This window comes from Pelecanus crispus, chromosome 22 (assembly GCF_030463565.1).
Source record: "Pelecanus crispus isolate bPelCri1 chromosome 22, bPelCri1.pri, whole genome shotgun sequence".
NCBI classification, from domain to species: domain Eukaryota; kingdom Metazoa; phylum Chordata; class Aves; order Pelecaniformes; family Pelecanidae; genus Pelecanus; species Pelecanus crispus.
In genome coordinates this window covers 4,140,626-4,167,275 of record NC_134664.1, presented here as the reverse complement: position 1 = coordinate 4,167,275, position 26,650 = coordinate 4,140,626, and the positions used below count along the sequence as shown (strand labels likewise).

General features: G+C 61.1%; 8 protein-coding genes and 1 pseudogene across 8 annotated transcripts; 5 read left to right on the top strand and 4 right to left on the bottom strand.

Annotated features, from left to right (window-relative positions):
- Positions 1-4,184: 4,184 nt before the first annotated feature.
- LOC104035859 (scale keratin-like) lies at positions 4,185-4,703 on the top strand. Its single transcript, XM_075724533.1, has one exon. The coding sequence runs from the start codon at positions 4,185-4,187 to the stop codon at positions 4,701-4,703; it is 519 nt and encodes a 172-aa protein (XP_075580648.1).
- A 3,347-nt stretch (positions 4,704-8,050) lies between these two features.
- Positions 8,051-8,895, bottom strand: LOC142595699 (feather keratin 3-like). The gene is made up of 2 exons (XM_075724485.1): positions 8,821-8,895; positions 8,051-8,434 (listed from the first exon to the last, which is right to left on the bottom strand). Exon 2 carries the CDS (start codon positions 8,417-8,419, stop codon positions 8,051-8,053), a length of 369 nt encoding a protein of 122 aa, XP_075580600.1. The 5' UTR covers positions 8,420-8,434; positions 8,821-8,895.
- Positions 8,896-10,016: 1,121 nt separating this feature from the next.
- On the top strand, positions 10,017-10,385 carry LOC142595697 (feather keratin 3-like). Its single transcript, XM_075724483.1, has one exon. It carries the CDS (start codon positions 10,017-10,019, stop codon positions 10,383-10,385), a length of 369 nt encoding a protein of 122 aa, XP_075580598.1.
- A 2,718-nt stretch (positions 10,386-13,103) lies between these two features.
- Positions 13,104-13,473, bottom strand: LOC142595717 (feather keratin 3-like; annotated as a pseudogene).
- A 1,597-nt stretch (positions 13,474-15,070) lies between these two features.
- On the top strand, positions 15,071-15,439 carry LOC142595698 (feather keratin 3-like). Its single transcript, XM_075724484.1, has one exon. The coding sequence runs from the start codon at positions 15,071-15,073 to the stop codon at positions 15,437-15,439; it is 369 nt and encodes a 122-aa protein (XP_075580599.1).
- A 2,719-nt stretch (positions 15,440-18,158) lies between these two features.
- Positions 18,159-19,003, bottom strand: LOC142595695 (feather keratin 3-like). Its single transcript, XM_075724481.1, has 2 exons — positions 18,929-19,003; positions 18,159-18,542 (listed from the first exon to the last, which is right to left on the bottom strand). The coding sequence occupies exon 2, from the start codon at positions 18,525-18,527 to the stop codon at positions 18,159-18,161; it is 369 nt and encodes a 122-aa protein (XP_075580596.1). The 5' UTR covers positions 18,528-18,542; positions 18,929-19,003.
- A 1,127-nt stretch (positions 19,004-20,130) lies between these two features.
- On the top strand, positions 20,131-20,499 carry LOC142595694 (feather keratin 3-like). The gene has a single exon (XM_075724479.1). The coding sequence runs from the start codon at positions 20,131-20,133 to the stop codon at positions 20,497-20,499; it is 369 nt and encodes a 122-aa protein (XP_075580594.1).
- A 2,727-nt stretch (positions 20,500-23,226) lies between these two features.
- On the bottom strand, positions 23,227-24,071 carry LOC142595696 (feather keratin 3-like). The gene is made up of 2 exons (XM_075724482.1): positions 23,997-24,071; positions 23,227-23,610 (listed from the first exon to the last, which is right to left on the bottom strand). Exon 2 carries the CDS (start codon positions 23,593-23,595, stop codon positions 23,227-23,229), a length of 369 nt encoding a protein of 122 aa, XP_075580597.1. The 5' UTR covers positions 23,596-23,610; positions 23,997-24,071.
- Positions 24,072-25,198: 1,127 nt separating this feature from the next.
- LOC142595693 (feather keratin 3-like) lies at positions 25,199-25,567 on the top strand. The gene has a single exon (XM_075724478.1). It carries the CDS (start codon positions 25,199-25,201, stop codon positions 25,565-25,567), a length of 369 nt encoding a protein of 122 aa, XP_075580593.1.
- The last annotated feature ends 1,083 nt before the right edge of the window (positions 25,568-26,650 follow it).

The window sequence follows — 26,650 nt, the reverse complement described above, 5'->3', positions numbered from 1 at the left end:
TAAAATGTTACCAGTTTTGGATTCAAAGCTGCTTGATATACCCTTCTTCTGGAGCCTATCTTTACAGGGCCTGGTAACAAATGAGAAACCAAACATTATTTCCAGCAGCAAAGAGTCTACAGAGCACTGGCAGCATGGCAGTAACTGAAGAGGACTTGGTCCTAAGTTAAAATCAAGAGTTCTTGACAGCAAGTTAAGTTTAGCAAAGTTTGAGAGAAATCCAACTTACCCAATTCACTAAGGCAAGTAAGGCAAGAGAAGTGGATAGAAAGACTTAATGCAGAGTGCTTTTATACAGCTCCGTCGATTGCCTGGAGGACATTACGATCTCATGCATGGGATGCCTAATTACGTACCAACCCCAAACTGTAGGACACGCAGTTCCTCAAAGTGCTGAAATTGTTTTTGCTTATTGCTTGTGCGTTGCAGGCACTTCAAACCCACACATAGCGTGACATGCACACTCCACCACGGACCTCTCTATTATCTCCAGACTTTATGTGTGGAATTATTTTTTTATTATTCCCTTGTTGTCTTTAACATTAGGGGGAGGAAGTAAGCTGACTTGATTTATTTAAGAGTCTTGCATAATTCAGATGACAGTCCTTTTGTCTGGTTACAGGTCTTTTACTGTAATCAACAGTATACTTGGAGACAAAATGGAAATTTTTTTAGGATCTCAAAAGAAAACTGGAGGCAAATAACAAGGGTGAAAACATTCTTTCTGCAGGCTTAGCACTTCTACCTCCAGCTACTCAATAGACGGCAAACACAATAATCAGGAGCATCTTTTAATGGTTTTTGGATAGTTCTCTATGAGTTGTCTTTCAGTCCTGGGTACAGAGAAATATTTCAGCTGGCAGTCACAAGTCTATGGAAACTGATTTTTCTGAGTTTTTTCATGAAGCTTTGCTTTGCTTTATATTTTATCATGTTTTCTCCTATTGTTATGTGTTAGAGAGATGTACCTAGGAACACAGGATTAGGAGAAGCAAGTAAATCGGGCAATAAGGCATGACTACTGAAAGGGATTCTAGCCCTGGCACAACGAAGACAGACCCCATTGTACCCGGGTTGTGGTTTTTTGGTTGGTTGGTTTTTCTTTTGACTAATAGTTCAGCAAACATAAGCAGATTTCTGTTTCGGGACCAAAGTATGTTTAAATAAAAAAGAAGATAGATTTTATTTTTAAAGTCAAAGAAAGGAAGGTCCAAAAAATGTTATAAACAATGAACTGATTACGGGAAAGACCCAGGTGACCTTACCTTACCTATTTTAATGTGATAATCTCTCATAATAGTGGGGTGTATGCATCCAGGCATACTTTTTATATAATTATGACACAGTATGTACAAGCTAGTAATGGCTGTTCATGAGGTATTTGAAAATCCCTTGGAATGTTCTTGTAAAACTGAGATGGCTTTTTTTTCAGTATTATAGCTCAGGAAATCTCCATATGTATCTCCAGATTTGGAAAAGCTCATAATTTAGAAATAATACGTGGTCTGAAGATAAACATGTTGATGATTATGATAACCACGATAATGATATGGTATTACAATAATGGCATAAACAAAGAAAGAAACCTCAGCAAAAGCCAGCATTTGCTTTTCCCACCTCATAACTGCTCTACACTGAAGATGCCATCAGTGATGGGGTTAGCTGCAAGATCAGTTGTAGACCAGGATCAAGGACTCTGGAGGAGCAAGCTAGAAATTAAAGGAAACTTCAGGAAAATGTACCCTACAAACTTGTGGATCAAACTGAGCTGAAAGTTTTGAGTATCCCTGACTGCTTATGAATTCAGATATGCACTGGGAATCTGTCCAGTTTTTGATGTCACTTTGATGACACTTTAGACACTTTGATGTCTAAAATGCTGCTTTTCTCTATTGGATATGCAAGTGAAATAGGAGCTACAGAAATCCTTTAACACCTGTGAATGGTCTTTGATTTAATCAGGAGGTCTTAGCAGTTTTGAACAGCCAAAAGGAGCCTGTTCAATGTACCTGCAGACATGCCAGAAGAAGGGCAGATATAAAACATAAAAGATGAGCAGATGGGACATGAGTATGAATTGCATATTCTGGGATGAATCTATTGAGTTGTTAATGCTATTAGACTGTGGCTTAGTCTGTTACTCTGAAATCTCACTTCACAGGTCTCTCTTTTTCCATTCAAAAAAGAAAGGCTTTTTTTTTTTTTAAATACAGTTAAATTTGGTGTTTCTTCTATATACCTGTTACAAAAACACATAGCTATCTCAGTAAATCACAAATTTAGATATTAATTCAATGTACACTTTGATTATTTTGAGCTTTCCATCCTGAGCAAAAAAACCCAACAAACTCTCCTTTCAGAACTAAATTCAGCTTTAAGATTTAGTTTGAGGGTCAGATAAAACATAAGGCTGTTCTGAACATCTGCCGCTGTGTGTTTGGGAATGCTCACAATATCATTTGATTTGGAGAGTATTGAGAATCCTCTGGATTCCATATGAATTGTATCACATCTCAGAAATAAACATAAGCACACAAAAAATACTGCCTGCCTTCCTGAGGATTTAATGATGGACTGTGGTTTATCTTTAAGAAGAGAGAAAACTTACGCAAGGAACCTTGAAAGAAACACCTCACAGCAGGTTATTTCTGATAAATGCCTGAGCATCATTGTCATATAAGACAGCAAAAGAATAATATCTATGTATAAGCAACTTACTACAGGGTGCAACTCCAAAGAGAATAGAAAACTGGTATTAATTTCATGAATCATGTTTTAGGATGAAAGATGCATTAATTTCACCCATCACTTTTAGATGAAAGAACCTTGTGTGATGTAACGAGTGTGTTTGTTACATGATAATTGAAATCAAGTAATAAAAAACAGAAAGCAAAACAATTTCATCACTTTGAGGAGCTATCAATACAAAAAAATGTGCCATGTCAACTAACTAGAACCACATTTACAAAACCAGCCTCTCATCCCTGAGGCAGTCTTGAACTGTATAAAAGCTCTCTTCTCTCAGGGTTCTTCCAACCTCTTCTCCTCACTTGTTCTCAGCCAATTGGGTAAGTCTGAATCTGCCCTTTAAAACTATGGGAATAGCTCTTTGCTATAAAATTTAATCTCGGATGGTCTCTTCCATTAAGAACTAGTGGGTAAAATTTTAGGTGAAAAATAAAGCTTGCAAAAATTAAAAGTGTTATGGACAGCTGTTCTCTGCATTCAGGGTTGGCATTTAATTTCAAAGCAAACTGAAAGCTTCTTGATATGGAGAAAATTAAGTTCATTATTAGTTTGCTTCCAACAGCTGAAGAAATGATGTGACTAGTTCAATATTCATTCCTCTTCTTTGTTTATATGGGTAACTGGAAACTATTTGAAAAAGTTTAAATCTTCATCGTTTGCAGGGAAACATTGAGCTTAGAAGCAGACCTTCCATTATCTCCAGTTTATTCTATTACAGATCACTCAAGGTGCTTTTACGTTAATTCAAGATAAATGGGCATGAATACTATCAGATATCAGGCACTGGCTTAGACAAAGTAGGACACAGAGAGGAATTGAGAGCTGTTGAAAATACTCTGTAAGGAATTTATTTAATTAAGAGAAAAAGGGGTCATGGAGGGAGTTTAAGGAGCTGACAGGTGAAGCAGTGGGTTTTTCATGTTACTGGGGGCAAGCTGATTGGGCTGAGATTTTTTTTCAAAAGAGTTCAGACCCCAGAATCAAAACACTGTTGTTAAGCTAGTCATAAATATCTCAGTGCTCTGATTCAATGTTTGGAAACTGGGCACAGTAATCTTGGCAATTCCCTTGTAATGGTCTCATCAAACAGGTAATTGAGAAAATCTGAATAGACAATGACTTATAATCCCTGCTCTCATAAGGCTCAGCACAAAAGAGATCAGTGGGAATGAAGAGTTGGAGTCATGAAATCATGCATAACAACACGCTCCATTCTTGGAGTCCCAGTCCTTGCTGATCCACTGACTTGCCAAAGCAGCTGGGCAAATAATTTTGGTCTGCTTCAATTTTCATTTCTGATAGACATGGGTAAATTGGTATATTTCAAAGCATCTTGTCTAAGGAAAGGCAGCAAACTCTATAGCAGTTTTATATATGTAAATGATGTCTTGTACTTGGTAAAATCGGCTCTTGTAGATTGACCTCCATCCTGCAAGATGTCTTGCTACGACCTGTGCTCCACTGCCATTGGTGGCATCAACCGCCCCCAGCCCCTCGCTGGCAGTGGGAATGAGCCATGTGTCCGTCAGTGCCCCGACTCCACGACTGTGATCCAGCCACCCCCGGTTGTTGTCACCTTCCCCGGCCCCATCCTCAGCTCCTTCCCCCAGGATTCGGTTGTGGGATCCTCTGGAGCACCCGTCCTTGGGGGCTATGGGGGTTCCCTGGGCTATGGGGGCTCCTCCCTGGGCTATGGGGGTCTGTATGGCTATGGGGGCTATGGCTCCCTGGGCTATGGGGGTCTGTATGGCTATGGGGGCTATGGCTCCCTGGGCTATGGGGGTCTGTATGGCTATGGGGGCTCCTCCCTGGGCTGTGGGGGTCTGTATGGCTATGGGGGCTCCCTGGGTTACAGGGGCCTGTATGGCTATGGTAGACCCTATGGTTCTGGCTCTTGCAGCCCTTACTCCTCCTGGTACAGCAGGTACAGCCGTGGCAGCTGTGGGCCCTGCTAAATCCTGCAGAAATATCCCTTGACTAAAGAATGATGGCAACTGAGAGATACAATCTTGACCCTCAACTGAGCTCCTGAGTAAGGGGCAGAGCATCAAAGGCTTCCACTTAATACAGGAGTCAAAATATCTCCATAAATTACGCTTCTCATTTCCTCCTTCATTTGTTTTACCTCCTCTTCCTTGCCCCTGCCAGTGGCCAAATGTGTAACTCCCATTTTCCCAGAGGACACTTGCTTCTCCCTGAAACTGCCACCTCCTGGGAGAAGCCTGATGGAACCCCTCTCCTGAAGCCCGGGGGGACAACCTGCCTGCCTCTGCCATATGTGTCTTCCTCCAGTGGGTGCTTTCCTGCACTTGCAATAAAACAAGCCTGCATCCAACACTGGCCTCTCTGCCTTTCCTTCCAAAGCCCTGCACGGGCTGCAGGGCTCCCTTGCCCTGCATGGGCCCCCTGCCAGCCAGGCCAGGGCAGTGTCTTGGCCCCAGCAGGACCAGGCTGAGCTGCCTTTGCGGAGACCCCACAGCCCTGGCCACTCACAGTCCTGCTGCGAAGAAACCTATCTGCCCAGTCTTTCATTGCTACTGAGCTGAAATTATTGTCTCGCCTACACTAATTATTCTAGTTGTCAGACTTCCAGTAGTTAGTTCAATTTTTTTCACTAGTTAATTTAGTGCTGAAATTCCTTTTAATTGTACATCTTCCCAGATGATGTACTAGAAATCATCAAACTGTGTTCAAAGACAACGTAAAAAAACATGGCCTGAAGTTCTGTCAAAGCATATTCTGAAAAGGAACAATAGGAGGAAGGTAAACAATGGGAAACAATTTTTAAGATAGGTATCTGATGAGCAAAGATCAAGCGCTACCTCTTCCTTTTTCTGTTAATCACTGCTGTGATAACAGTTGCCTCAGGAAAGTTTTGGCTGAGTCTGTAAGTCAGATGGGTGAAGTAAAAAGAATATGAACTAATGCGTTACAGAGGATTTACCTATTACTTTACTGAGACTCTTTCAAAGAAAAGCTCCATGTGTGAATGTACAATTTCTTGATCTCAGCCCCCTGTCAGTGTCATGGAATACCAAGCCTGATTTTAACAGGTAATTAAATGTTCCCTGCTCCCCCCCAACTGTAACTGGATATGTCAGATGGCTGTGTGCTGTAAGTAGTAACAAGTTGAAATGAAAATTAGTCTATGGCACTCAAATCTTGCTTTTATTTTAAGAAAATACTATTTTATTTTTACTGATTAACAAATACTTACTGTGAATATTTTGACAAAACAAAGCCCTTCACTGACAGGTCCTCCCCTCTCTGCCTGCTTCATCCTCCCTGTCCCAACGCTGCCTGCCCTCATGGCCCTGGGCTTTTTGGGAAAGGTCTGGGAAGGGACTGGAGCTTGCAGGGGGGCCCAGCTTGAGAGCCCAGCCCCTACCCCATGAGTGCCTGGGGTGTGTGAAGAGCCCAGGCAGCTGAGGTGGAGAAGAAAGGCTCTTGCCTTTTGGGCAGGAGGAAATGACGCCCTGAGCCTGCTGCTGCTCTCCATCCTCATATGGCTTGAGGCAAGAACACTGCTGCCATGAATTCCCAGGAGCTCAGCAACCAGCCTCCTGGCTTGTGCTGCCCCAGCCCTGCCTCTCCTTGGCTCAGGTACCTCTCTTGTGCTGAGCAAAATCCTCTTTCCTCCCAGCTAGTTCAGCCCAGGGCAGGTCCTGGGACAGCTTTACAAAACCCAGATGTCCGGTTTCCTCTCTGTTTATCTTCTGCTCAACACAAGGATCCTTGCTCTTGTGCACAGCCTCTGAGAGGTACTTCAGTATAAATCATACATGATCACAGCTGAACGCCTGAGCTCCAACTGCCAACTCTTCTACTTGTTCTCTCAATAAGGCAGTGTCAGGCAGGTACCAGCCAGCACCCAATTAGATGTGTATTGTGTCAGACAGCAAGTGCCTAGCCCAAGATAACAAGATTGGTGAGGGCTATTAGAACCTGGCTAACATGATTACGTAGCTTCTGTTTGGGCTGGATGCCTGTTCAGGATGAACTCATGTCTGATTGCAAAATAGTACATAGAGATACCCTTTTTGTCAGTGTCTAATGTTATATGGGAGTTATAGGAATGGAGGGAGTTTGTTGCATTGCTTACTCAAGGATCAGTGTCAGAAATCCTCTAATTGTTTGTTTGCTTTAATGGCATTGGCACATAATTTGGGAGCACTCTGTTTTATGTGCTGATAACATAAAGCTGAATGGCATTAAACAGGAGGGAATCAAACATTAAGACTGGAAAAGTGAGATGGCTTAACTGATGGGAGTAACAGCAATGGTATGATTTTCAGTAACGCAGTGCAAAGCCATGCACCTGCTGACTGCGGAGAAAAGATCTGGTGTAACACAGGCTATAATCAGAAAGAAATGACAGAAGAGGAAAAATTCTCTGAGTAGCCCCAAATAGGTGATGGTAAGGTATAGGGAGACTGCATGCTCTTGAGTGAATCCGTTGTAAATACAGAATACCAGAGAAGACTGGTAATATAAGCAGAACCTGTAAAAACAAGGGGAAGAGCACATCCAACTTCCTTCTTACTGCCAACATGTCACTACTTCTCCAAAAGACAGGGCGAATCCAAGAAAATTGAATGGCACAAATCTCAAGTTAATTAATCTTACACGTAAAAGAGTAAGGGGTAAAATAATGTTATGGGATGGGTCATCTTGAGTACCAATAAGCAAAAAATTATCTGTGTTTGCTTTGGACCCCCGCCCTTCCCCGGCGGCCGCGCTCCCGAGCAAGGAGCCTGGAGGTCTGCCGCCGCCCCAGGGCTGCGTGTCCTGCAGGCAGGGGAGCCGGCTGCGTTCAGGCAGGCCCCTTGGAGCTGGGCGGCGGGACCGTGCGTGGGCAGAGCTGCCAGGGCTGTGGGGTGTCGCCAGAGGCAGCTCAGCCTGGCTCTGCGGGGGCTGAGAGACTTCCCTGGCCCGGCTGGCGTCGGGCACGCGCCGGGCGAGGGAACCCTGCAGCCCCGGCTGCTGGGCTTTGAAAGGAAAGGCAGAGAGGGAGGCCTTGGGTGCAGGCTTGTTTTATTGCGGCGCGGGAAAGGCACATGAGGCAGAGGCAGGCGCGGGTTGTCCCTGTGGGCGTCAGGAGAGGTGTTCCTTCAGGCTTCTCCCAGGCGGTGGTGGTTGCAGAGAGAAGCAAGCGCCCCGTGGGCTGACGGTGGAGTTGCGCATGTGGGCACGGGCGGGAGCGAGGAGGAGAGGCGGCCCGGAGAGAGGGAAGGGAGGGCAGAAAGGAGAGGAGGCGTGAGGCAGAGGTGGCCCAGGGACTGTGGGGGCTCCGGGGCTGGCTCTAGCAGGGCCCACAGGTGTCCCACAGCTTCCTGCTGTAGCGGGGCACGGCGCAGGGGCTGCAGGCGGGAGAGGCGTAGGGTCTGCCAAAGGTGCAGAGGCCCCCCGAGCCCAGCGTGGCCCCGGCGCCGTAGAGGCCCCCCAGCCCCAGGGAGCCCCCAAAGGCGGGTGCTCCGGAGGAGCCCACCACGGCTTGCTGGGGGAAGGAGCTGAGGATGGGGCCGGGGAAGGTGACGACGACGGGGGGCGGCTGGATGAAGGCCGTCGAGTCGGGGCACTGGCGGGCGCACAGCTCGTTGCAGCTCTCAGCGATGGGCTGGGGGACGGCGACGCTGCTGGGTTTCGGTGGGCACAGGTCGTAGCAAGACATCTTGGTGCGAGAGAGCTGAGCCTGAAAGACACGGCCCCGAGGAGAGGCGTCATGAGCGAGGAGGAGATGCCCCCGGCCGAGCAGTGCCCTGTTCTCAGGGCTGCCCTGGAGATGGAGGGGCCAGAGCCACCGCCTTGCCCGCGCTGCCCGCCCCTCGTTGCCCTTTGCCCAGCCAGCCCGCGTCAGCGCCCTGCTCTCCGCACACGGAGGGCACGCAGGCCCTCCCGGAGAGCCTGTGCCGTGCCGGGCCCGGCTCCGCGGGTCCCAGCCACGGGGCTCCTTCCTGCTCCCGCCGCAGCTCAGCCCGCCCTGGCCATGCGCGGCTGCCGCCGCCAGCACGCCCGCTGCCCTCAGAGCTCTCCTGGCCGCGCCGGCCCCCGCCCCAGCAGGCAGAGACCCACAGGCACCCACCTACCCTTTTGCTGAGCAGAGCGAGGCAGGAGCGGTGGATGCCAGCGCTGGCCCAGGGCAGCGCTTTTATGCCGGGCCGGCGAGTGCGGGGAGGAGCTGGCCGCAGCGGGGGCACGTGGCCCGTGGCGGCCGAGCCCCTGCCTCCTCCCTGCGTGGCACGGGGCTGTTTTGCTGACGCCGCTTCCTCAGCAGCTCCAACCCGCTCTATCAGCCCCGGCAATTACCCCGCTCGGGCGCTTGCCAGCTGCCACCTAATGGGCCAAATTAGCCCCGCTCTCTTTTCATTATCTCGGTGCGTAAGAGGGCACGCAGCGTGACAAGGGCTGACTGCAAGCGCCCTGCGTGCCACAGCTCTTGCCCAAGGGCTTGGTCTCGGGGCAGCCTCGCGCCGCCTTTGCAGAGCCACACGGAAGACCAGGGGGCCTGGCGCTGGCCTTGCAAAGGCCTCCCGCACGCCAGCGACCACGGGACGTACGCCGAGCGGCTATTATCTACAGAGGCACGAGGTTACAAAATGCCAAATCAAAGGCACTCCTCTCGGGCACTGCCTGCTCAGCACGATGCATCACTCGCCAGCCCAGCGGAGCCAGCCTCCATCTGCTGCAAGCGCTGGCCATCGACCTCTGCAAGTGTGGGGGAGAAAAACCACGCGTGCTCTTCGCCCAGGCGCATGGTGCAAGCAGCACGGCTCCCCAGCTGGGCGCACGCGGCACGGGCCGCTGCCAGCCCTGCCCCGGCCCCGCCAGGCCCTCGCAGGCGTCGCTGCAGCCCCGTTGCTGGGGGAGATGCCTGCTCTCCTTTAGCCCACGAAGCAGAAAGGGGAGGAAAGCCTGGGAAGCGGCATGTGCTGGTGTGGCGAGGGGATGCTGACTCAGGGAGGGGCAGGAGCCGGACAGCCCTGTTGTCATCGGCGGCGGCGGCGGCAGCAGCAGCAGGGAGTGCCGCCTCTGCAGATTGGCCCAGGTGGTGCTGAGCAATGGCGGGGCAGGTATAAAAGCTCTGCCTCTGCCAGGCTCTCCCATCCACTGCTCCGGCCGCCTTCTCCTCTGGGAACAGGGTAAGTCTGCGAGCGCTTCTCCTCCTGGCCCCCTGCTCCGGCCCCGGCCCCTGCGCCTCGGGCGCACCCCTCTGCTGCTCTCTTGCAACGCCTGCCCTCTTGCAGAGCCCCATCCGATCCCCCGCCAAGATGTCTTGCTACGACCTGTGCCCACCGAAACCCAGCAGCGTCGCCGTCCCCCAGCCCATCGCTGAGAGCTGCAACGAGCTGTGCGCCCGCCAGTGCCCCGACTCGACGGCCTTCATCCAGCCGCCCCCCGTCGTCGTCACCTTCCCCGGCCCCATCCTCAGCTCCTTCCCCCAGCAAGCCGTGGTGGGCTCCTCCGGAGCACCCGCCTTTGGGGGCTCCCTGGGGCTGGGGGGCCTCTACGGCGCCGGGGCCACGCTGGGCTCGGGGGGCCTCTGCACCTTTGGCAGACCCTACGCCTCTCCCGCCTGCAGCCCCTGCGCCGTGCCCCGCTACAGCAGGAAGCTGTGGGACACCTGTGGGCCCTGCTAGAGCCAGCCCAGCCCCAGGCGCTGCCCCCGGCCCAAGCGCCAGCACCACCGCCCACGCAGGGCTGAGCTGGCGGGCACCAGGCACCGAGGAGTGCTCAGCATCCCCAGCCCCAGCCAACGCCTGGGCAGCTGGCAGTGCCGCACACCCTCGGCCCTTGCCTGCCCTCTGCTCCTGCCCTCTGCGCTCCTCCCCTCTCTTCCCAGCTCTTGCACAGGGCAGGAGGTGGACCTGGAAGGCCCTGCCGGGGCTGCAGGGCCACATCCTCGGCCTCTCTAACGCCGCACCAAGGGCGCATCCCGAGCGAGAAGCCGCGCTCTGGAGAAGATCCCCCTGCCTCCCGCAAGATGTGGCAAGCAGCCTCTCTGGGTCTTGCTCACCGTCTCTCTGACAGTCTCTCTTTCCCCTCTGGGCGCAATAAAGAGTTCCTGCATGCACCTGGTGCCTCCCTCCCTCCCTCCCTCCTTGTGCCAAGCTGGGGAGACCCTGGGGGCGTGTGCCGGGCAGCTGTGGGAGGGCAAAGGGTGGTCCTGAGATGCCCAGGCGAGGCGAGGCGAGGCGAGGCGAGGCGAGGCTGGGCGGTGTTGGGAGCGGGGAGGATGCAGGCAGCGGGCAGGGCAGGGAGAGCCTTTGAAAAAGGTGGGGCTTACAGCAGAGCTGGGGAAAGGGCAGAGAGGAGGACAGGCGCTGGCAGTGCTCCTTCGCCTGGCCTCCTCAGCCCGGGAGCGGCACCAGCTCCGCCAGGTCCCTCAGCTCCACAGAAGCACGGCAGCGTCCGCGGGCACCTGCACAGAGGAGGCTGGGCAGGAGCCAGCGTTAAACCCCGTGCCTGGGAAATGGCCGGCGATGGCTGGAGAGCAGCTCGTCAGGAAAGGCCCTTGGGGTGCTGGGGGGCACCAAGGTGCGCGTGAGCGGGCAACGTGCAAAGGGGGCAAAGGTGGCCAGCGGTGTCCTGGGGCTGCGTGCGGAGGAGCGTGGCCGGCAGGCGGAGGGAGGGGATCCTTGCCCTGCGCTCAGCATTGGCGAGGCATAGCGCAAAGGCGTCTTCCCTACCGTGTGACGTCGTGCTCAGCAATAGGAAGCTGGGGGAAGAAGAAGGAAGGGGGGGACGTTGGGAGCGATGGCGCTGGTCTTCCCAAGTAAGCGTTAGGCGTGATGGGGCCCTGCCTTCCTGGAGATGGCTGAACAGCCGCCTGCCGATGGGAAGCAGCGGGCGAATTCCTTCCTTTGCTTTGCTTGCGTGCGCAGCTTTTGCCTGACCTCTTAAAGCGTCTTTATCTCAAGCCACGCGTTTTCTCACTTCCCCCACCGGGGTGGAGCGAGCGAGCGAGCGAGCCGCTCTGTGGCGTTCAGTTGCCATGTGGGGCTAAAGCACAAAAATGATGAAGGGGCAGAGAGCGTGTCTCCTCTGGGGAGAGCCTGAGAGAGATGGCACTGTCCCTGCTGGCATCGAGGAGGCTCAGGGGAGTCTCCTCGACGTGCACACATGCCTGAAGGGAAGGCGTCAAGCCGATGGAGCCGGGCTCTTTTCAGAGTTGCCCAGTGCCAGGAGAAGAGGCAATGGGCAGCAGCTTGAAGCCCCGCAGGCTCCACCTCGCCTTCCCAAAAGGCTTTTTTGACCGTGAGGGTGACTGAGCACTGGCCCAGGTTGGCGCGGGAGGTTGTGGCGTCTCCGTCCTTGGAGAGGTGCAAAAGGCGCGTGGAGATGGTGCCGGGCAGCCGGCCCTGGGTGACCTCGCCTGAGGCGGCAGCAGGAGCAGATGCCCTCCAAAGGCTCCTGCCGCCAATAACCAGGCTGTAACTGGTGTGCGGTTGTGTCTGCGGCAGAGAAGCGAGGAGCAGCGTGTGTGTTGGCCTGCGCTGGGGGTGAGAAGGGGAAGGGGAAAGGGCAGGCGAGGGAGAAGAGGGAGGGGGAGGAGGAAGGGGCTAAGAAGAGGGAAGAGAAGGGCAAGGGGCTGGGGGAGAATCATCAGGAGGGCAAGAGAAAGAAGAGGAGGGAAGAGAAGGAGGGGAAGGGAAACGGCTAGGGGAGAGAAAGGGGCAGCGTCCCCTGTGCTTTCTCCCCCAGGGCCTGCAGGCGAGGCAAGGAGACAGAGAGGGGCTGGAGGCGCGGCAGGCATGGCCCCTGGGTGGCTCGGAGCCCCCGTGGCGGCCGCGCTCCCGAGCAAGGAGCCTGGAGGTCTGCCGCCGCCCCAGGGCTGCGTGTCCTGCAGGCAGGGGAGCCGGCTGCGTTCAGGCAGGCCCCTTGGAGCTGGGCGGCGGGACCGTGCGTGGGCAGAGCTGCCAGGGCTGTGGGGTGTCGCCAGAGGCAGCTCAGCCTGGCTCTGCGGGGGCTGAGAGACTTCCCTGGCCCGGCTGGCGTCGGGCACGCGCCGGGCGAGGGAACCCTGCAGCCCCGGCTGCTGGGCTTTGAAAGGAAAGGCAGAGAGGGAGGCCTTGGGTGCAGGCTTGTTTTATTGCGGCGCGGGAAAGGCACATGAGGCAGAGGCAGGCGCGGGTTGTCCCTGTGGGCGTCAGGAGAGGTGTTCCTTCAGGCTTCTCCCAGGCGGTGGTGGTTGCAGAGAGAAGCAAGCGCCCCGTGGGCTGACGGTGGAGTTGCGCATGTGGGCACGGGCGGGAGCGAGGAGGAGAGGCGGCCCGGAGAGAGGGAAGGGAGGGCAGAAAGGAGAGGAGGCGTGAGGCAGAGGTGGCCCAGGGACTGTGGGGGCTCCGGGGCTGGCTCTAGCAGGGCCCACAGGTGTCCCACAGCTTCCTGCTGTAGCGGGGCACGGCGCAGGGGCTGCAGGCGGGAGAGGCGTAGGGTCTGCCAAAGGTGCAGAGGCCCCCCGAGCCCAGCGTGGCCCCGGCGCCGTAGAGGCCCCCCCAGCCCCAGGGAGCCCCCAAAGGCGGGTGCTCCGGAGGAGCCCACCACGGCTTGCTGGGGGAAGGAGCTGAGGATGGGGCCGGGGAAGGTGACGACGACGGGGGGCGGCTGGATGAAGGCCGTCGAGTCGGGGCACTGGCGGGCGCACAGCTCGTTGCAGCTCTCAGCGATGGGCTGGGGGACGGCGACGCTGCTGGGTTTCGGTGGGCACAGGTCGTAGCAAGACATCTTGGTGCGAGAGAGCTGAGCCTGAAAGACACGGCCCCGAGGAGAGGCGTCATGAGCGAGGAGGAGATGCCCCCGGCCGAGCAGTGCCCTGTTCTCAGGGCTGCCCTGGAGATGGAGGGGCCAGAGCCACCGCCTTGCCCGCGCTGCCCGCCCCTCGTTGCCCTTTGCCCAGCCAGCCCGCGTCAGCGCCCTGCTCTCCGCACACGGAGGGCACGCAGGCCCTCCCGGAGAGCCTGTGCCGTGCCGGGCCCGGCTCCGCGGGTCCCAGCCACGGGGCTCCTTCCTGCTCCCGCCGCAGCTCAGCCCGCCCTGGCCATGCGCGGCTGCCGCCGCCAGCACGCCCGCTGCCCTCAGAGCTCTCCTGGCCGCGCCGGCCCCCGCCCCAGCAGGCAGAGACCCACAGGCACCCACCTACCCTTTTGCTGAGCAGAGCGAGGCAGGAGCGGTGGATGCCAGCGCTGGCCCAGGGCAGCGCTTTTATGCCGGGCCGGCGAGTGCGGGGAGGAGCTGGCCGCAGCGGGGGCACGTGGCCCGTGGCGGCCGAGCCCCTGCCTCCTCCCTGCGTGGCACGGGGCTGTTTTGCTGACGCCGCTTCCTCAGCAGCCCCAACCCGCTCTATCAGCCCCGGCAATTACCCCGCTCGGGCGCTTGCCAGCTGCCACCTAATGGGCCAAATTAGCCCCGCTCTCTTTTCATTATCTCGGTGCGTAAGAGGGCACGCAGCGTGACAAGGGCTGACTGCAAGCGCCCTGCGTGCCACAGCTCTTGCCCAAGGGCTTGGTCTCGGGGCAGCCTCGCGCCGCCTTTGCAGAGCCACACGGAAGACCAGGGGGCCTGGCGCTGGCCTTGCAAAGGCCTCCCGCACGCCAGCGACCACGGGACGTACGCCGAGCGGCTATTATCTACAGAGGCACGAGGTTACAAAATGCCAAATCAAAGGCACTCCTCTCGGGCACTGCCTGCTCAGCACGATGCATCACTCGCCAGCCCAGCGGAGCCAGCCTCCATCTGCTGCAAGCGCTGGCCATCGACCTCTGCAAGTGTGGGGGAGAAAAACCACGCGTGCTCTTCGCCCAGGTGCATGGTGCAAGCAGCACGGCTCCCCAGCTGGGCGCACGCGGCACGGGCCGCTGCCAGCCCTGCCCCGGCCCCGCCAGGCCCTCGCAGGCGTCGCTGCAGCCCCGTTGCTGGGGGAGATGCCTGCTCTCCTTTAGCCCACGAAGCAGAAAGGGGAGGAAAGCCTGGGAAGCGGCATGTGCTGGTGTGGCGAGGGGATGCTGACTCAGGGAGGGGCAGGAGCCGGACAGCCCTGTTGTCATCGGCGGCGGCGGCGGCAGCAGCAGCAGGGAGTGCCGCCTCTGCAGATTGGCCCAGGTGGTGCTGAGCAATGGCGGGGCAGGTATAAAAGCTCTGCCTCTGCCAGGCTCTCCCATCCACTGCTCCGGCCGCCTTCTCCTCTGGGAACAGGGTAAGTCTGCGAGCGCTTCTCCTCCTGGCCCCCTGCTCCGGCCCCGGCCCCTGCGCCTCGGGCGCACCCCTCTGCTGCTCTCTTGCAACGCCTGCCCTCTTGCAGAGCCCCATCCGATCCCCCGCCAAGATGTCTTGCTACGACCTGTGCCCACCGAAACCCAGCAGCGTCGCCGTCCCCCAGCCCATCGCTGAGAGCTGCAACGAGCTGTGCGCCCGCCAGTGCCCCGACTCGACGGCCTTCATCCAGCCGCCCCCCGTCGTCGTCACCTTCCCCGGCCCCATCCTCAGCTCCTTCCCCCAGCAAGCCGTGGTGGGCTCCTCCGGAGCACCCGCCTTTGGGGGCTCCCTGGGGCTGGGGGGCCTCTACGGCGCCGGGGCCACGCTGGGCTCGGGGGGCCTCTGCACCTTTGGCAGACCCTACGCCTCTCCCGCCTGCAGCCCCTGCGCCGTGCCCCGCTACAGCAGGAAGCTGTGGGACACCTGTGGGCCCTGCTAGAGCCAGCCCAGCCCCAGGCGCTGCCCCCGGCCCAAGCGCCAGCACCACCCGCCCACGCAGGGCTGAGCTGGCGGGCACCAGGCACCGAGGAGTGCTCAGCATCCCCAGCCCCAGCCAACGCCTGGGCAGCTGGCAGTGCCGCACACCCTCGGCCCTTGCCTGCCCTCTGCTCCTGCCCTCTGCGCTCCTCCCCTCTCTTCCCAGCTCTTGCACAGGGCAGGAGGTGGACCTGGAAGGCCCTGCCGGGGCTGCAGGGCCACATCCTCGGCCTCTCTAACGCCGCACCAAGGGCGCATCCCGAGCGAGAAGCCGCGCTCTGGAGAAGATCCCCCTGCCTCCCGCAAGATGTGGCAAGCAGCCTCTCTGGGTCTTGCTCACCGTCTCTCTGACAGTCTCTCTTTCCCCTCTGGGCGCAATAAAGAGTTCCTGCATGCACCTGGTGCCTCCCTCCCTCCCTCCCTCCTTGTGCCAAGCTGGGGAGACCCTGGGGGCGTGTGCCGGGCAGCTGTGGGAGGGCAAAGGGTGGTCCTGAGATGCCCAGGCGAGGCGAGGCGAGGCGAGGCGAGGCGAGGCTGGGCGGTGTTGGGAGCGGGGAGGATGCAGGCAGCGGGCAGGGCAGGGAGAGCCTTTGAAAAAGGTGGGGCTTACAGCAGAGCTGGGGAAAGGGCAGAGAGGAGGACAGGCGCTGGCAGTGCTCCTTCGCCTGGCCTCCTCAGCCCGGGAGCGGCACCAGCTCCGCCAGGTCCCTCAGCTCCACAGAAGCACGGCAGCGTCCGCGGGCACCTGCACAGAGGAGGCTGGGCAGGAGCCAGCGTTAAACCCCGTGCCTGGGAAATGGCCGGCGATGGCTGGAGAGCAGCTCGTCAGGAAAGGCCCTTGGGGTGCTGGGGGGCACCAAGGTGCGCGTGAGCGGGCAACGTGCAAAGGGGGCAAAGGTGGCCAGCGGTGTCCTGGGGCTGCGTGCGGAGGAGCGTGGCCGGCAGGCGGAGGGAGGGGATCCTTGCCCTGCGCTCAGCATTGGCGAGGCATAGCGCAAAGGCGTCTTCCCTACCGTGTGACGTCGTGCTCAGCAATAGGAAGCTGGGGGAAGAAGAAGGAAGGGGGGGACGTTGGGAGCGATGGCGCTGGTCTTCCCAAGTAAGCGTTAGGCGTGATGGGGCCCTGCCTTCCTGGAGATGGCTGAACAGCCGCCTGCCGATGGGAAGCAGCGGGCGAATTCCTTCCTTTGCTTTGCTTGCGTGCGCAGCTTTTGCCTGACCTCTTAAAGCGTCTTTATCTCAAGCCACGCGTTTTCTCACTTCCCCCACCGGGGTGGAGCGAGCGAGCGAGCGAGCCGCTCTGTGGCGTTCAGTTGCCATGTGGGGCTAAAGCACAAAAATGATGAAGGGGCAGAGAGCGTGTCTCCTCTGGGGAGAGCCTGAGAGAGATGGCACTGTCCCTGCTGGCATCGAGGAGGCTCAGGGGAGTCTCCTCGACGTGCACACATGCCTGAAGGGAAGGCGTCAAGCCGATGGAGCCGGGCTCTTTTCAGAGTTGCCCAGTGCCAGGAGAAGAGGCAATGGGCAGCAGCTTGAAGCCCCGCAGGCTCCACCTCGCCTTCCCAAAAGGCTTTTTTGACCGTGAGGGTGACTGAGCACTGGCCCAGGTTGGCGCGGGAGGTTGTGGCGTCTCCGTCCTTGGAGAGGTGCAAAAGGCGCGTGGAGATGGTGCCGGGCAGCCGGCCCTGGGTGACCTCGCCTGAGGCGGCAGCAGGAGCAGATGCCCTCCAAAGGCTCCTGCCGCCAATAACCAGGCTGTAACTGGTGTGCGGTTGTGTCTGCGGCAGAGAAGCGAGGAGCAGCGTGTGTGTTGGCCTGCGCTGGGGGTGAGAAGGGGAAGGGGAAAGGGCAGGCGAGGGAGAAGAGGGAGGGGGAGGAGGAAGGGGCTAAGAAGAGGGAAGAGAAGGGCAAGGGGCTGGGGGAGAATCATCAGGAGGGCAAGAGAAAGAAGAGGAGGGAAGAGAAGGAGGGGAAGGGAAACGGCTAGGGGAGAGAAAGGGGCAGCGTCCCCTGTGCTTTCTCCCCCAGGGCCTGCAGGCGAGGCAAGGAGACAGAGAGGGGCTGGAGGCGCGGCAGGCATGGCCCCTGGGTGGCTCGGAGCCCCCGTGGCGGCCGCGCTCCCGAGCAAGGAGCCTGGAGGTCTGCCGCCGCCCCAGGGCTGCGTGTCCTGCAGGCAGGGGAGCCGGCTGCGTTCAGGCAGGCCCCTTGGAGCTGGGCGGCGGGACCGTGCGTGGGCAGAGCTGCCAGGGCTGTGGGGTGTCGCCAGAGGCAGCTCAGCCTGGCTCTGCGGGGGCTGAGAGACTTCCCTGGCCCGGCTGGCGTCGGGCACGCGCCGGGCGAGGGAACCCTGCAGCCCCGGCTGCTGGGCTTTGAAAGGAAAGGCAGAGAGGGAGGCCTTGGGTGCAGGCTTGTTTTATTGCGGCGCGGGAAAGGCACATGAGGCAGAGGCAGGCGCGGGTTGTCCCTGTGGGCGTCAGGAGAGGTGTTCCTTCAGGCTTCTCCCAGGCGGTGGTGGTTGCAGAGAGAAGCAAGCGCCCCGTGGGCTGACGGTGGAGTTGCGCATGTGGGCACGGGCGGGAGCGAGGAGGAGAGGCGGCCCGGAGAGAGGGAAGGGAGGGCAGAAAGGAGAGGAGGCGTGAGGCAGAGGTGGCCCAGGGACTGTGGGGGCTCCGGGGCTGGCTCTAGCAGGGCCCACAGGTGTCCCACAGCTTCCTGCTGTAGCGGGGCACGGCGCAGGGGCTGCAGGCGGGAGAGGCGTAGGGTCTGCCAAAGGTGCAGAGGCCCCCCGAGCCCAGCGTGGCCCCGGCGCCGTAGAGGCCCCCCAGCCCCAGGGAGCCCCCAAAGGCGGGTGCTCCGGAGGAGCCCACCACGGCTTGCTGGGGGAAGGAGCTGAGGATGGGGCCGGGGAAGGTGACGACGACGGGGGGCGGCTGGATGAAGGCCGTCGAGTCGGGGCACTGGCGGGCGCACAGCTCGTTGCAGCTCTCAGCGATGGGCTGGGGGACGGCGACGCTGCTGGGTTTCGGTGGGCACAGGTCGTAGCAAGACATCTTGGTGCGAGAGAGCTGAGCCTGAAAGACACGGCCCCGAGGAGAGGCGTCATGAGCGAGGAGGAGATGCCCCCGGCCGAGCAGTGCCCTGTTCTCAGGGCTGCCCTGGAGATGGAGGGGCCAGAGCCACCGCCTTGCCCGCGCTGCCCGCCCCTCGTTGCCCTTTGCCCAGCCAGCCCGCGTCAGCGCCCTGCTCTCCGCACACGGAGGGCACGCAGGCCCTCCCGGAGAGCCTGTGCCGTGCCGGGCCCGGCTCCGCGGGTCCCAGCCACGGGGCTCCTTCCTGCTCCCGCCGCAGCTCAGCCCGCCCTGGCCATGCGCGGCTGCCGCCGCCAGCACGCCCGCTGCCCTCAGAGCTCTCCTGGCCGCGCCGGCCCCCGCCCCAGCAGGCAGAGACCCACAGGCACCCACCTACCCTTTTGCTGAGCAGAGCGAGGCAGGAGCGGTGGATGCCAGCGCTGGCCCAGGGCAGCGCTTTTATGCCGGGCCGGCGAGTGCGGGGAGGAGCTGGCCGCAGCGGGGGCACGTGGCCCGTGGCGGCCGAGCCCCTGCCTCCTCCCTGCGTGGCACGGGGCTGTTTTGCTGACGCCGCTTCCTCAGCAGCCCCAACCCGCTCTATCAGCCCCGGCAATTACCCCGCTCGGGCGCTTGCCAGCTGCCACCTAATGGGCCAAATTAGCCCCGCTCTCTTTTCATTATCTCGGTGCGTAAGAGGGCACGCAGCGTGACAAGGGCTGACTGCAAGCGCCCTGCGTGCCACAGCTCTTGCCCAAGGGCTTGGTCTCGGGGCAGCCTCGCGCCGCCTTTGCAGAGCCACACGGAAGACCAGGGGGCCTGGCGCTGGCCTTGCAAAGGCCTCCCGCACGCCAGCGACCACGGGACGTACGCCGAGCGGCTATTATCTACAGAGGCACGAGGTTACAAAATGCCAAATCAAAGGCACTCCTCTCGGGCACTGCCTGCTCAGCACGATGCATCACTCGCCAGCCCAGCGGAGCCAGCCTCCATCTGCTGCAAGCGCTGGCCATCGACCTCTGCAAGTGTGGGGGAGAAAAACCACGCGTGCTCTTCGCCCAGGCGCATGGTGCAAGCAGCACGGCTCCCCAGCTGGGCGCACGCGGCACGGGCCGCTGCCAGCCCTGCCCCGGCCCCGCCAGGCCCTCGCAGGCGTCGCTGCAGCCCCGTTGCTGGGGGAGATGCCTGCTCTCCTTTAGCCCACGAAGCAGAAAGGGGAGGAAAGCCTGGGAAGCGGCATGTGCTGGTGTGGCGAGGGGATGCTGACTCAGGGAGGGGCAGGAGCCGGACAGCCCTGTTGTCATCGGCGGCGGCGGCGGCGGCGGCAGCAGCAGCAGGGAGTGCCGCCTCTGCAGATTGGCCCAGGTGGTGCTGAGCAATGGCGGGGCAGGTATAAAAGCTCTGCCTCTGCCAGGCTCTCCCATCCACTGCTCCGGCCGCCTTCTCCTCTGGGAACAGGGTAAGTCTGCGAGCGCTTCTCCTCCTGGCCCCCTGCTCCGGCCCCGGCCCCTGCGCCTCGGGCGCACCCCTCTGCTGCTCTCTTGCAACGCCTGCCCTCTTGCAGAGCCCCATCCGATCCCCCACCAAGATGTCTTGCTACGACCTGTGCCCACCGAAACCCAGCAGCGTCGCCGTCCCCCAGCCCATCGCTGAGAGCTGCAACGAGCTGTGCGCCCGCCAGTGCCCCGACTCGACGGCCTTCATCCAGCCGCCCCCCGTCGTCGTCACCTTCCCCGGCCCCATCCTCAGCTCCTTCCCCCAGCAAGCCGTGGTGGGCTCCTCCGGAGCACCCGCCTTTGGGGGCTCCCTGGGGCTGGGGGGCCTCTACGGCGCCGGGGCCACGCTGGGCTCGGGGGGCCTCTGCACCTTTGGCAGACCCTACGCCTCTCCCGCCTGCAGCCCCTGTGCCGTGCCCCGCTACAGCAGGAAGCTGTGGGACACCTGTGGGCCCTGCTAGAGCCAGCCCAGCCCCAGGCGCTGCCCCCGGCCCAAGCGCCAGCACCACCGCCCACGCAGGGCTGAGCTGGCGGGCACCAGGCACCGAGGAGTGCTCAGCATCCCCAGCCCCAGCCAACGCCTGGGCAGCTGGCAGTGCCGCACACCCTCGGCCCTTGCCTGCCCTCTGCTCCTGCCCTCTGCGCTCCTCCCCTCTCTTCCCAGCTCTTGCACAGGGCAGGAGGTGGACCTGGAAGGCCCTGCCGGGGCTGCAGGGCCACATCCTCGGCCTCTCTAACGCCGCACCAAGGGCGCATCCCGAGCGAGAAGCCGCGCTCTGGAGAAGATCCCCCTGCCTCCCGCAAGATGTGGCAAGCAGCCTCTCTGGGTCTTGCTCACCGTCTCTCTGACAGTCTCTCTTTCCCCTCTGGGCGCAATAAAGAGTTCCTGCATGCACCTGGTGCCTCCCTCCCTCCCTCCCTCCTTGTGCCAAGCTGGGGAGACCCTGGGGGCGTGTGCCGGGCAGCTGTGGGAGGGCAAAGGGTGGTCCTGAGATGCCCAGGCGAGGCGAGGCGAGGCGAGGCGAGGCGAGGCTGGGCGGTGTTGGGAGCGGGGAGGATGCAGGCAGCGGGCAGGGCAGGGAGAGCCTTTGAAAAAGGTGGGGCTTACAGCAGAGCTGGGGAAAGGGCAGAGAGGAGGACAGGCGCTGGCAGTGCTCCTTCGCCTGGCCTCCTCAGCCCGGGAGCGGCACCAGCTCCGCCAGGTCCCTCAGCTCCACAGAAGCACGGCAGCGTCCGCGGGCACCTGCACAGAGGAGGCTGGGCAGGAGCCAGCGTTAAACCCCGTGCCTGGGAAATGGCCGGCGATGGCTGGAGAGCAGCTCGTCAGGAAAGGCCCTTGGGGTGCTGGGGGGCACCAAGGTGCGCGTGAGCGGGCAACGTGCAAAGGGGGCAAAGGTGGCCAGCGGTGTCCTGGGGCTGCGTGCGGAGGAGCGTGGCCGGCAGGCGGAGGGAGGGGATCCTTGCCCTGCGCTCAGCATTGGCGAGGCATAGCGCAAAGGCGTCTTCCCTACCGTGTGACGTCGTGCTCAGCAATAGGAAGCTGGGGGAAGAAGAAGGAAGGGGGGGACGTTGGGAGCGATGGCGCTGGTCTTCCCAAGTAAGCGTTAGGCGTGATGGGGCCCTGCCTTCCTGGAGATGGCTGAACAGCCGCCTGCCGATGGGAAGCAGCGGGCGAATTCCTTCCTTTGCTTTGCTTGCGTGCGCAGCTTTTGCCTGACCTCTTAAAGCGTCTTTATCTCAAGCCACGCGTTTTCTCACTTCCCCCACCGGGGTGGAGCGAGCGAGCGAGCGAGCGAGCGAGCCGCTCTGTGGCGTTCAGTTGCCATGTGGGGCTAAAGCACAAAAATGATGAAGGGGCAGAGAGCGTGTCTCCTCTGGGGAGAGCCTGAGAGAGATGGCACTGTCCCTGCTGGCATCGAGGAGGCTCAGGGGAGTCTCCTCGACGTGCACACATGCCTGAAGGGAAGGCGTCAAGCCGATGGAGCCGGGCTCTTTTCAGAGTTGCCCAGTGCCAGGAGAAGAGGCAATGGGCAGCAGCTTGAAGCCCCGCAAGCTCCACCTCGCCTTCCCAAAAGGCTTTTTTGACCGTGAGGGTGACTGAGCACTGGCCCAGGTTGGCACGGGAGGTTGTGGCGTCTCCGTCCTTGGAGAGGTGCAAAAGGCGCGTGGAGATGGTGCCGGGCAGCCGGCCCTGGGTGACCTCGCCTGAGGCGGCAGCAGGAGCAGATGCCCTCCAAAGGCTCCTGCCGCCAATAACCAGGCTGTAACTGGTGTGCGGTTGTGTCTGCGGCAGAGAAGCGAGGAGCAGCGTGTGTGTTGGCCTGCGCTGGGGGTGAGAAGGGGAAGGGGAAAGGGCAGGCGAGGGAGAAGAGGGAGGGGGAGGAGGAAGGGGCTAAGAAGAGGGAAGAGAAGGGCAAGGGGCTGGGGGAGAATCATCAGGAGGGCAAGAGAAAGAAGAGGAGGGAAGAGAAGGAGGGGAAGGGAAACGGCTAGGGGAGAGAAAGGGGCAGCGTCCCCTGTGCTTTCTCCCCCAGGGCCTGCAGGCGAGGCAAGGAGACAGAGAGGGGCTGGAGGCGCGGCAGGCATGGCCCCTGGGTGGCTCGGAGCCCCTGTGGCGGCCGCGCTCCCGAGCAAGGAGCCTGGAGGTCTGCCGCCGCCCCAGGGCTGCGTGTCCTGCAGGCAGGGGAGCCGGCTGCGTTCAGGCAGGCCCCTTGGAGCTGGGCGGCGGGGACCGTGCGTGGGCAGAGCTGCCAGGGCTGTGGGGTGTCGCCAGAGGCAGCTCAGCCTGGCTCTGCGGGGGCTGAGAGACTTCCCTGGCCCGGCTGGCGTCGGGCACGCGCCGGGCGAGGGAACCCTGCAGCCCCGGCTGCTGGGCTTTGAAAGGAAAGGCAGAGAGGGAGGCCTTGGGTGCAGGCTTGTTTTATTGCGGCGCGGGAAAGGCACATGAGGCAGAGGCAGGCGCGGGTTGTCCCTGTGGGCGTCAGGAGAGGTGTTCCTTCAGGCTTCTCCCAGGCGGTGGTGGTTGCAGAGAGAAGCAAGCGCCCCGTGGGCTGACGGTGGAGTTGCGCATGTGGGCACGGGCGGGAGCGAGGAGGAGAGGCGGCCCGGAGAGAGGGAAGGGAGGGCAGAAAGGAGAGGAGGCGTGAGGCAGAGGTGGCCCAGGGACTGTGGGGGCTCCGGGGCTGGCTCTAGCAGGGCCCACAGGTGTCCCACAGCTTCCTGCTGTAGCGGGGCACGGCGCAGGGGCTGCAGGCGGGAGAGGCGTAGGGTCTGCCAAAGGTGCAGAGGCCCCCCGAGCCCAGCGTGGCCCCGGCGCCGTAGAGGCCCCCCAGCCCCAGGGAGCCCCCAAAGGCGGGTGCTCCGGAGGAGCCCACCACGGCTTGCTGGGGGAAGGAGCTGAGGATGGGGCCGGGGAAGGTGACGACGACGGGGGGCGGCTGGATGAAGGCCGTCGAGTCGGGGCACTGGCGGGCGCACAGCTCGTTGCAGCTCTCAGCGATGGGCTGGGGGACGGCGACGCTGCTGGGTTTCGGTGGGCACAGGTCGTAGCAAGACATCTTGGTGCGAGAGAGCTGAGCCTGAAAGACACGGCCCCGAGGAGAGGCGTCATGAGCGAGGAGGAGATGCCCCCGGCCGAGCAGTGCCCTGTTCTCAGGGCTGCCCTGGAGATGGAGGGGCCAGAGCCACCGCCTTGCCCGCGCTGCCCGCCCCTCGTTGCCCTTTGCCCAGCCAGCCCGCGTCAGCGCCCTGCTCTCCGCACACGGAGGGCACGCAGGCCCTCCCGGAGAGCCTGTGCCGTGCCGGGCCCGGCTCCGCGGGTCCCAGCCACGGGGCTCCTTCCTGCTCCCGCCGCAGCTCAGCCCGCCCTGGCCATGCGCGGCTGCCGCCGCCAGCACGCCCGCTGCCCTCAGAGCTCTCCTGGCCGCGCCGGCCCCCGCCCCAGCAGGCAGAGACCCACAGGCACCCACCTACCCTTTTGCTGAGCAGAGCGAGGCAGGAGCGGTGGATGCCAGCGCTGGCCCAGGGCAGCGCTTTTATGCCGGGCCGGCGAGTGCGGGGAGGAGCTGGCCGCAGCGGGGGCACGTGGCCCGTGGCGGCCGAGCCCCTGCCTCCTCCCTGCGTGGCACGGGGCTGTTTTGCTGACGCCGCTTCCTCAGCAGCCCCAACCCGCTCTATCAGCCCCGGCAATTACCCCGCTCGGGCGCTTGCCAGCTGCCACCTAATGGGCCAAATTAGCCCCGCTCTCTTTTCATTATCTCGGTGCGTAAGAGGGCACGCAGCGTGACAAGGGCTGACTGCAAGCGCCCTGCGTGCCACAGCTCTTGCCCAAGGGCTTGGTCTCGGGGCAGCCTCGCGCCGCCTTTGCAGAGCCACACGGAAGACCAGGGGGCCTGGCGCTGGCCTTGCAAAGGCCTCCCGCACGCCAGCGACCACGGGACGTACGCCGAGCGGCTATTATCTACAGAGGCACGAGGTTACAAAATGCCAAATCAAAGGCACTCCTCTCGGGCACTGCCTGCTCAGCACGATGCATCACTCGCCAGCCCAGCGGAGCCAGCCTCCATCTGCTGCAAGCGCTGGCCATCGACCTCTGCAAGTGTGGGGGAGAAAAACCACGCGTGCTCTTCGCCCAGGCGCATGGTGCAAGCAGCACGGCTCCCCAGCTGGGCGCACGCGGCACGGGCCGCTGCCAGCCCTGCCCCGGCCCCGCCAGGCCCTCGCAGGCGTCGCTGCAGCCCCGTTGCTGGGGGAGATGCCTGCTCTCCTTTAGCCCACGAAGCAGAAAGGGGAGGAAAGCCTGGGAAGCGGCATGTGCTGGTGTGGCGAGGGGATGCTGACTCAGGGAGGGGCAGGAGCCGGACAGCCCTGTTGTCATCGGCGGCGGCGGCGGCGGCGGCAGCAGCAGCAGGGAGTGCCGCCTCTGCAGATTGGCCCAGGTGGTGCTGAGCAATGGCGGGGCAGGTATAAAAGCTCTGCCTCTGCCAGGCTCTCCCATCCACTGCTCCGGCCGCCTTCTCCTCTGGGAACAGGGTAAGTCTGCGAGCGCTTCTCCTCCTGGCCCCCTGCTCCGGCCCCGGCCCCTGCGCCTCGGGCGCACCCCTCTGCTGCTCTCTTGCAACGCCTGCCCTCTTGCAGAGCCCCATCCGATCCCCCGCCAAGATGTCTTGCTACGACCTGTGCCCACCGAAACCCAGCAGCGTCGCCGTCCCCCAGCCCATCGCTGAGAGCTGCAACGAGCTGTGCGCCCGCCAGTGCCCCGACTCGACGGCCTTCATCCAGCCGCCCCCCGTCGTCGTCACCTTCCCCGGCCCCATCCTCAGCTCCTTCCCCCAGCAAGCCGTGGTGGGCTCCTCCGGAGCACCCGCCTTTGGGGGCTCCCTGGGGCTGGGGGGCCTCTACGGCGCCGGGGCCACGCTGGGCTCGGGGGGCCTCTGCACCTTTGGCAGACCCTACGCCTCTCCCGCCTGCAGCCCCTGCGCCGTGCCCCGCTACAGCAGGAAGCTGTGGGACACCTGTGGGCCCTGCTAGAGCCAGCCCAGCCCCAGGCGCTGCCCCCGGCCCAAGCGCCAGCACCACCGCCCACGCAGGGCTGAGCTGGCGGGCACCAGGCACCGAGGAGTGCTCAGCATCCCCAGCCCCAGCCAACGCCTGGGCAGCTGGCAGTGCCGCACACCCTCGGCCCTTGCCTGCCCTCTGCTCCTGCCCTCTGCGCTCCTCCCCTCTCTTCCCAGCTCTTGCACAGGGCAGGAGGTGGACCTGGAAGGCCCTGCCGGGGCTGCAGGGCCACATCCTCGGCCTCTCTAACGCCGCACCAAGGGCGCATCCCGAGCGAGAAGCCGCGCTCTGGAGAAGATCCCCCTGCCTCCCGCAAGATGTGGCAAGCAGCCTCTCTGGGTCTTGCTCACCGTCTCTCTGACAGTCTCTCTTTCCCCTCTGGGCGCAATAAAGAGTTCCTGCATGCACCTGGTGCCTCCCTCCCTCCCTCCCTCCTTGTGCCAAGCTGGGGAGACCCTGGGGGCGTGTGCCGGGCAGCTGTGGGAGGGCAAAGGGTGGTCCTGAGATGCCCAGGCGAGGCGAGGCGAGGCGAGGCGAGGCGAGGCTGGGCGGTGTTGGGAGCGGGGAGGATGCAGGCAGCGGGCAGGGCAGGGAGAGCCTTTGAAAAAGGTGGGGCTTACAGCAGAGCTGGGGAAAGGGCAGAGAGGAGGACAGGCGCTGGCAGTGCTCCTTCGCCTGGCCTCCTCAGCCCGGGAGCGGCACCAGCTCCGCCAGGTCCCTCAGCTCCACAGAAGCACGGCAGCGTCCGCGGGCACCTGCACAGAGGAGGCTGGGCAGGAGCCAGCGTTAAACCCCGTGCCTGGGAAATGGCCGGCGATGGCTGGAGAGCAGCTCGTCAGGAAAGGCCCTTGGGGTGCTGGGGGGCACCAAGGTGCGCGTGAGCGGGCAACGTGCAAAGGGGGCAAAGGTGGCCAGCGGTGTCCTGGGGCTGCGTGCGGAGGAGCGTGGCCGGCAGGCGGAGGGAGGGGATCCTTGCCCTGCGCTCAGCATTGGCGAGGCATAGCGCAAAGGCGTCTTCCCTACCGTGTGACGTCGTGCTCAGCAATAGGAAGCTGG

Excerpts from the sequence above, each read along its gene's own strand:
- LOC104035859 (XM_075724533.1), top strand. The coding sequence starts at position 4,185 with ATGTCTTGCTACGACCTGTGCTCCACTGCCATTGGTGGCATCAACCGC.
- LOC142595699 (XM_075724485.1), bottom strand. The coding sequence starts at position 8,419 with ATGTCTTGCTACGACCTGTGCCCACCGAAACCCAGCAGCGTCGCCGTC.
- LOC142595697 (XM_075724483.1), top strand. The coding sequence starts at position 10,017 with ATGTCTTGCTACGACCTGTGCCCACCGAAACCCAGCAGCGTCGCCGTC.
- LOC142595698 (XM_075724484.1), top strand. The coding sequence starts at position 15,071 with ATGTCTTGCTACGACCTGTGCCCACCGAAACCCAGCAGCGTCGCCGTC.
- LOC142595695 (XM_075724481.1), bottom strand. The coding sequence starts at position 18,527 with ATGTCTTGCTACGACCTGTGCCCACCGAAACCCAGCAGCGTCGCCGTC.
- LOC142595694 (XM_075724479.1), top strand. The coding sequence starts at position 20,131 with ATGTCTTGCTACGACCTGTGCCCACCGAAACCCAGCAGCGTCGCCGTC.
- LOC142595696 (XM_075724482.1), bottom strand. The coding sequence starts at position 23,595 with ATGTCTTGCTACGACCTGTGCCCACCGAAACCCAGCAGCGTCGCCGTC.
- LOC142595693 (XM_075724478.1), top strand. The coding sequence starts at position 25,199 with ATGTCTTGCTACGACCTGTGCCCACCGAAACCCAGCAGCGTCGCCGTC.